General features: G+C 47.2%; 1 protein-coding gene across 1 annotated transcript in view; it reads left to right on the top strand.

Annotated features, from left to right (window-relative positions):
- Positions 1-237: 237 nt before the first annotated feature.
- Positions 238-8,327, top strand: part of myom1a (myomesin 1a (skelemin)) — a gene marked incomplete at its 5' end in the record, with an annotated part of 33,865 nt that continues 25,775 nt past the window's right edge. The window contains 7 exons of the mRNA XM_084447172.1: positions 238-557; positions 3,984-4,127; positions 4,715-4,901; positions 5,475-5,632; positions 6,251-6,343; positions 6,455-6,543; positions 8,169-8,213. Coding sequence (XP_084303298.1) covers positions 238-557; positions 3,984-4,127; positions 4,715-4,901; positions 5,475-5,632; positions 6,251-6,343; positions 6,455-6,543; positions 8,169-8,213 — 1,036 coding nt within the window. The remainder of the gene's footprint in view (positions 558-3,983; positions 4,128-4,714; positions 4,902-5,474; positions 5,633-6,250; positions 6,344-6,454; positions 6,544-8,168; positions 8,214-8,327) is intronic.

Genomic DNA, 8,327 nt, shown 5'->3' with positions numbered 1-8,327 from the left:
GCTACTGTGTATTTACAAACCGGCAACCATATCTAACCGGTTGGTAGATAGATAGATAGATAGATAGATAGATAGATGGATGGATGGATGGATGGATTTATAGATATCGACCAACCGTTATTACTGGGATTGGGATTAAAAGTCATTCTAACCCATATTTTGGTTTGCAGTGCGTATTGAACCAGCAACAGGTCAAGGACAGTCCGGTCTGAGCTGTGGTTGGAGAGTCACCTCAGGATGTCAGGATCCTCCCAGCTGTCCGTCAAACACCTGCAGCAGCAGAGCGGCAGCCACAGCAGCTCCTCCAAGATGGAGGCCTCCTCTTCCTCCTCCGTGAGCAAGAAGAGCACCAGCCGCGTCACCAGCTCCAAGATGGAGACCTCCTCCGTCAGTCAGAAGGTCTCATCTTCCTCCTCCGTCAGTCAGAAGGTCTCCTCTTCCTCCTCCGTCAGTCAGAAGGCCTCCTCTGCCTCCTCCGTGAGCAAGAAGAGCGCACGTCAAGTCGCCAGCTCCAAGGCCTGCACCTGCCATCTGTCCTCCACTCAGAGCGTCCAGGGGTAAGAGAGAGAGAGAGAGAGAGAGAGAGAGAGAGAGAAAGAGAGAGAGAGAGAGAGAGAGAGAGAGAGAGAGGGAGAGCACGTTAGCCTGTGTGTTCTGTTGTGGAGGAGACAGACACTATGGCTTTGCTCTGACCCTGCCTCCAAAGGTATGATTAACACTGCCTAACAGCCTTTGTGTATGTGGTGAAGTGTGTAGGTCTAATACTACTAAAGATCATGGCTGTAGTAGTTGTGGTAGTTGTAGTTTTGTAGTTCTTAGTTTACTGGTTAATGTTGATTTCCCACAGCAGTTCTCTCTGAGAACCAGTGACTAGCTGCTGGGTTTCAGTCAGAAGAAGAAGAAGAAGAAGCCATGTTTATTGTGAACCTTTGGCTCCTCATGTTCTGACAACATTACAGTAGGTTTTGCTCCCGTGACTGTATTTTTTTCTTGGGTCAGACTGTTCCTAGTCTGACTCAACCGATGCAGGTTTTGGGGATAAGCCTTGTCATTTGTTTATTACTGCCCAATCAGTGGCACCGATTCATGTGGTCGGCCAATCCAGATTATATGAAACAACAACCTAGCAACCGCTCTGCCGAAGATGATTGTGATTGGTTTAAAGAAATACAGTATCCCGTCCCTATCCCCGAATGGTAATGAGTCCAGACAGAACTTTCTCCAGCGCTGGCACAGCGTAAACCAACTGTGGAGATAGGTCTGGCTACGCGAGACTAGATTGGTCCATATAGTAAATTGCTCTGTTAGCAAACGCCTCCCCTCTACTGGGACTATTGGATATCAGAGTGTGGCTACTGGGTGGAAACAGGCTGTAATAGATGGATTCTAACCCCAGCTTGCAGAAGTTATAGGGTCTGTCCCAATTCAAGGGTTGCATCCTACCTAGGTCGGATTTGAAGGCTGCTACGTCACAGCGGGGCGACAAGTACTGTCCCAATTCATTCAGCCTACGAAGAGTCCTCCGAATGCAGCCCACAAATGCGGCCTACTTTTGACGAATGGATCCTTCGCGGCCTCCCTCCCAGAATGCGCTTCGGTCCGGATGAATTCCTGTACCAGCCGCCATTGCTCGGATTTTAAAACGTTTTTAAACCGCTTTGATGTTAATATTATTCCGTTTTAATAAAATGTCATGCCTGATAGTACCACCATAGAATCCCAATATGTGGAAACTTTATCCAAATTACGCCTGTATATACGAGTTTAGATGGACAGTTTAGATAGGCATTTTATGTGGTGTTTCCATAACAACCTGCCGTCAGCATTGGGCATCCAATGCTTGGCTGCCTACTGTAGGCAACAAAATGACGAGTTGGGAATTCTCCATAGGCTAGACCGTCCCATTTCACAAAATACCTACCTACCTGGCCTGAAGGACGCGACCTACGTAGACCGCGTAGGCTGCGACCTAGGTAGGATGCAACCCTTGAATTGGGACAGAGCTATAATCTGATTATTATCACTGCAGCAGCTGAAATACAACCAACCGACGCCAACCGACTCCCAACACCCAACATTCTAAAGTTGGCAGTTGTTGTTAGAATGTTGAAAGTTTAAAATTCAGCTGCAAAATCCATCCAACCGACGGCAACAGTCACCAACGAACATGGCACACCAATCGGCGTTGGTTGGGGCAGAGTGCAGACATCTTTAGGCGTTAGTATATTGATAAAAGGCCTGATTTTACATGCATATTTGTTACACCGTATCTTTGTAGATGCCCACTCCGCATTGCTACTGTGTCGGTCAGGTGGTCTGTAGAATTCTGTGGTTGAGTCAGAATTGGTCCAGGATTCGTCGTACCTGGCGGGGACGTGGTGGGCGTTCTGCAGAGGTCACTCAGCAGACATCTGAGCCCATGTGGGACTGCTGCCAGCGGTGTTGGTGGAGAGCCAGGCTATTTCTGGTCGCCGGAGGCCGAGTTGCCTGACTGTACGGACTCTGTAAAGGGACATGCTAGAACGCCTCGGTCTCGCTCAGTCAAGTGGAGTCTGGAATAATGACTATTTAATATGGCAACTTAACTCCTCATATGATTGGTGTTTTCTGTGTTATCCAGTTATCCATTATATCCTCAGGCTTATTCTTTATCTTTTTTATTGTGAGATCAGGTACTGTAGTAAAGAAGTTGTCAGATTATTTATCATCGGATACACATTTTGACAGACTTTGCACTCTTGATATAGCCTATGAGTGCTCATTGCTCATGTCACAGCTAAGTACATAATGGATCTCTATGGGCATGTACAGTATTTCCTTGGGCATGGGCTTTAATATGCCCATAGAGATCCATTGTGTACTACTTGGCTGCAGCACTAATATCTCAAGAGTGCAAAGTCTTTTCAAAATGTGTATATGGACTGTTGTATATGATGGTAAATAACCTTATAACCATATAGACTTCTAACCATATAACAGGGCTTATGATTATGATGCTAAATACGAAACTAGTCCTTTAAGGGCCACAGCTGTGAAACAGCTCACTGCTCATCATGGCCTGAGAAGTTTATACCCTCCACTCAGACCCGGCTTGCCAAAGAGTGTTTTCCTAAGTCTTTCCCTCGTCTCTCGCCCACCGGCGCCCGCTCTTGGGTGAAATGATCTGTTTTAAACGTTTAGAAATCCCTTTTGAGATTCGCCCTCATCCGTCAGTCTCCTCGTCATTTACCAGGGTCTTTACTGACCTACCCTGTGCCTCTCCCACCCTAAACCCCTGACCCCGCTAGCCCCGAGCCCGCTGGCGCTGGTCCACACTGCCGCTCCTCCAGGGCAGAGACAGACCGAGGCTTCACCTCATCTAAATCAAATCAAACTTTATTTGTTTAGCGCCTACAGTAGGAACACAGACGGAGGCTGTGATCTGAACCCTGCCTGCTGCTCTCCAACCGCCCCTCCGGCCGCTAACGGCTATATTTAACCAGACAGCGGGGGACAGTGGGGGACAGCGGGGGGACGCCAGGGGGACAGCAGGGGACGCCAGCGTCTGCGCAGTGATGCGTGGCGGGGCCGTCCCGCGGCACGCCATGATTGTCGCTGTGCCTGGACCCAAGGGGGCCAGGTGTCGTTCTCATTCATTGCTGCTATTCTTGGCTGTAAAGGTCCAACTATAGCGTTTGGGCTTTACTGTATGAATGTGATTGTTATATTAGCTACCTGTACTCTGTGTATGACAGCTAACAATATGGTCTCCCTCCTGAAGGGTCAGTCCAACTTACTGTACAATATACTAAAAGACTAATTCTGTTGTCTAAGGTCAAATAAAGGCTTGTGTATCTGTATCCTGCATTTACAGTAGGTGTTTCACAAAAACGTTTTGTATATTTTTACAGTAATTAACGATCCCTCTTACTCTGAACTCTACCAGGCGAGTTCTAAAGTATTAGATGTTTTATTCAACATGTTTTGTCTGTCCCACGGGTCAGACTGAGGAGCTCGGTGCAGACAGTGAAGCGTCTGGAGGGGCAGGAACTGACCGCTCTGCCCAGGACCATCCGGCGCCCCTACCTGGCCGTGGACACCGACGGAGAGGAGGTCATCGGATACGTGGTGCCCGTCTTCAGGAGCTGGTGAGGAGGACACATGGAACACTCAGCCATGATGATGATGATTGTGATGGTGATGATAGTGACGATGATTAGTAATAATGATAATGATGATGATGATGGTGATGATAGTGACGATGATTAGTGATAATGATGGTGGTGATGATGTTGATGATTAGTGATGATGATGATGATGATGATGTTGATGATGTCATTTCTTTCTGTAGTTATTAACTGTCAAAATGAAGAGAAGAGATACATTGTACCAGTAGTGACCTATCGAACCTGCGGTTTGCCAGTAGTGACCTATCGAACCTGTGGTTGTGCCAGTAGTGACCTATCGAACCTGCGGTTTGCCAGTAGTGACCTATCGAACCTGTGGTTGTGTCAGTAGTGACCTATCGAACCTGCCGTTGTGTCAGTAGTGAACTATCGAACCTGCGGTTGTGCCAGTAGTGACCTATCGAACCTGCGGTTGTGCCAGTAGTGACCTATCGAACCTGCGGTTGTGCCAGTAGTGACCTATCGAACCTGCGGTTGTGCCAGTAGTGACCTATCGAACCTGCCGTTGTACCAGTAGTGACCTATCGAACCTGCGGTTGTGCCTCCAGCCATGATTTCACGCGGGGTCTGCTGGAGGCCCAGGAGGAGGTGAGGGAGGAGGGGGTCAACTACGTGGCCATGAGGAACCTCTTCACCCGGGAGGCCTGCACCTGCGCCCTGGAGATGAGGGTGGAGCACAAGAGCAGGAAGACCCACATCAGGGAGTCCGCCGAACGCCTCACCCTGGGAAAAAAGGTTCGCCAGCGCCTGCTCCTTTCAAACATGGAATACTGTACTTTTAAAACATGGAATACTGTACTTTTAAAACATGGAATACTGTACTTTTAAAACATGGGATACTGTACTTTTAAAACATGGAATACTGTACTTTTAAAACATGGAATACTTGGATTGAGAGGGTTTTGTTAGAATTGTCCAAGCTACCAGGCTTACCGTCGCTGTTGGGTGAAAACCACTTAATTCCATTTTGGAGATTTTAATTTTAATTTTTATTACATCAATTGAAAGCTGGGACTAACCTTTACAGCCTCTAAACACCTACCAAACAGCTCATCAGGGACTTAATGTTCAAAAACATAGAAGTTAGAATGTTCTTTTTAACAGTCTGAAAAAACTGAAACCATTTTGGAGGAGTGATTTTGTCCGGAGAGCGATGTTATGAAACCATCCAACAACCAGCTACAGTAAAAGGCAAAGTTCATTTGAACGTGTCAATGTTAATCTATGGATGCTCACCTGTAGGAAAGCCTGTAGATAGATGATCTGTGGACGCTCAAACTCCGTCGTGGTTTCACTGTGGCCCCACAGATGCAGGAGAAGAAGGAGTTCAATAAGAAGATGAACAGCGACAGCCTGACCCACCCTCCGGAGTTCATAGTGAAGCCGCGCGGACAGACGGTCTGGGAGGGCAAGACCGTCACCCTGCACTGCACCCTGGCCGGCTGGCCCAAACCACGCGTGGCCTGGTAAGAACTAGCCCAAACCACGCGTGGCCTGGTAAGAACTAGCCCAAACCACGCGTGGCCTGGTAAGAACTAGCCCAAACCACGCGTGGCCTGGTAAGAACTGACCCAAAGAACTGGCCCAAACCACGCGTGGTCTGGTAAGAACTGGCCCAAACCACGCGTGGCCTGGTAAGAACTAGCCGAAACCACGCGTGGTTTGGTAAGAACTAGCCGAAACCACGTGTGGTTTGGTAAGAGATGGCCGAAACCACGCGTGGTTTAGTAAGAGATGGCCGAAACCACATGCGGTTTGGTAAGAGATGGCCGAAACCACATGCGGTTTGGTAAGAACTGGCTGAAACCATGTGTGGTTTAGTAATATATGGCTGAAACCATGCGTGGTTTAGTAATATATGGCTGAAACCATGTGTGGTTTCATGTTGGAGGTGTTGATGTCATTGAGTAGGTCTTGAGAAAGAGGTTGTTTGCTTTTGTGATATTTTTTAATTGGAAAGACATGATAAATGGAAAGGTATTACAACACCACAATTCTGAATTCAAGCCTGTTTTATGGTTTTAGTTGGGGGGCCAAGAGACAGAGATCATTTACAACTTGTTTCTCTGACTCTTAACTTTTAGGTACAAAAACAATGTGGTCATCGATCTCAAAACCCACGCCAACAAGTACACAGCCGAGAGCAACTACAACATGCACTCTCTGGAGATCAGGAAGTAGGTAGACACACGCCCGCAGAGTCCGTGGCGCTATCCGCACCATCAACCTGAATTATCCACCGAAAGCCCAGAGAAGCTAACGCTGCTGTTTGTCCTGGGCTGTTTCAGCTGCGACTTCTACGACACCGCCCAGTATTACGCGTCTGCTCTCAACTTGAAGGGGGAGAGCTCTGCTGTGGCCACTGTTGTCGTGAAAAGTAGGTTTCCCCCGTTTGACTGTAGCTTGTTTCGACGTTTGTTAGCTTAATCAATCAATCAATCAATAATCAGTTTGTTAGCTTAACTCTAATTACAGATAGCTGAGGCAGCGTAGAGAGAGGATTCCTCTTAACCTAACAACAATATAGGGGAAATCGGAGTCACGTTAGTTGAGTTTTACATTCCGAGCTCTGGTCTAGCAGTGTCAGAATTGCTTCCCTCTGAGTTTGACGTCTATTTAAAGGCTTCGAAAGTATTCAGGAGTCAAATGGCACGACAGGCCTGCTGCTCTGTAGAGGAGCTCACTGCTGCAAACAGACCAGAGCCGAGAGACGATTCTGAATGTCGAATCATAAACAACGCATATTTCCTTCATGTATGAGTTGTTAAAGGTCATATAGATAAAATTTTCATGTAGATGAATAAAAAAAAATACACAGGGCTTTTAGAAAGGTGCAGAATAAAAGTATTGCTTCCCCCAAAAAATAAATTAGTTTGAATGGATTAATTTAAGAAATGTATTAATTTAAGAGACGGTTTCGACAAGAACGTCCTGTTTACCTGTCTAGTTTGGTACCCGCCTCTAACAAGTCTGAGCCAATAGTATTATGGCGTTGGTACGACACAGTAGCTGAATCCCAATCTGAGTGCGCAAACCGCACTTGCGGCCCCTCGCACTTGTGGCCTGAGGCCTGAGCACTTAATTGACGTCAGCTGGAAGGGCCAGAGGGTGCAGGGCCGTGAATTAAATGGGACAGCACTCCCAGTTTCGCTCAATGCCCCTCCCACTTCGTTTTCATTGGCTGCCGCGTTCCTCCGACGCAGAGGCTGCTCTGACGCTCCCTTCAGCTCTGCAAATTGACCGATTGACGTCTGTTTTAATTTAATAATAATTAAAAAATTAGGTTGGGTGGGATATGTTTGCAGCATGTGGATTTCAAGATAAATGTTGTGTTATCTGCAAATGTCATCATGACTCGGATGCACTCAAGCACTGTGTCACATGAGACGCGGTGGGCTGTGGGTATTTTCTGCTCCTAAGTCCGTGAAATTGCGGACTTTCGGTAAGTGCGGTTACAGTGCGCAAAATGGCGGCGTGGCGCACTTGTGGACCTAGCAATTCCGTTTTGGAACTACCCTGAGCCCTTGTGGACTTAGCGGGAACGCGCATGTAAGGCCACAAGGCCGCGAGTGCTCTGCACTTTCGCCTAAGTGCGCGATTTGGGATTCAGCTAGTATGTTGGGAGCGATCAGGAGTCCTAATACTATTGGATCACAAGCCTTCTTAGAGTTGTTATCTTTCTCTATTGCACCTTTAACTCGGAGATCTGTGTGTGTGTGAGATCTGTGTGTTTAGTTTCTGTGTAAAGTTCTGTGTGTGTGTGAGATCTGTGTGTTTAGTTTCTGTGTAAAGTTCTGTGTGTGTGAGATCTGTGTGTTTAGTTTCTGTGTAAAGTACTGTGTGTGTGAGATCTGTGTGTTTAGTTTCTGTGTAAAGTTCTGTGTGTGAGATCTGTGTGTTTAGTTTCTGTGTAAAGTACTGTGTGTGTGTGAGATCTGTGTGTTTAGTTTCTGGGTAAAGTTCTGTGTGTGTGTGACACAGTGTTGTGTTTATGATGTCAAGGGTTCCAAGAGGGTGAAGAGGTCGGTCCCCTGGCGCCTACACCACGTAAGTCCAGCCATCATCCGCTATCCAGTCATCATCCTCAATACAGTCATCATCCCCTAGTCCAGTCATCATCCCCTATCCAGTCATTATCCTCTATCCAGTCATCATCCTCTA

The sequence above is a fragment of the Borostomias antarcticus genome, assembly GCF_949987555.1.
Source record: "Borostomias antarcticus genome assembly, chromosome: 12".
NCBI lineage: Eukaryota > Metazoa > Chordata > Actinopteri > Stomiiformes > Stomiidae > Borostomias > Borostomias antarcticus.
The sequence above is the reverse complement of the archived record's forward strand: the minus strand, read 5'-3'. Positions and strand labels throughout refer to the sequence as shown.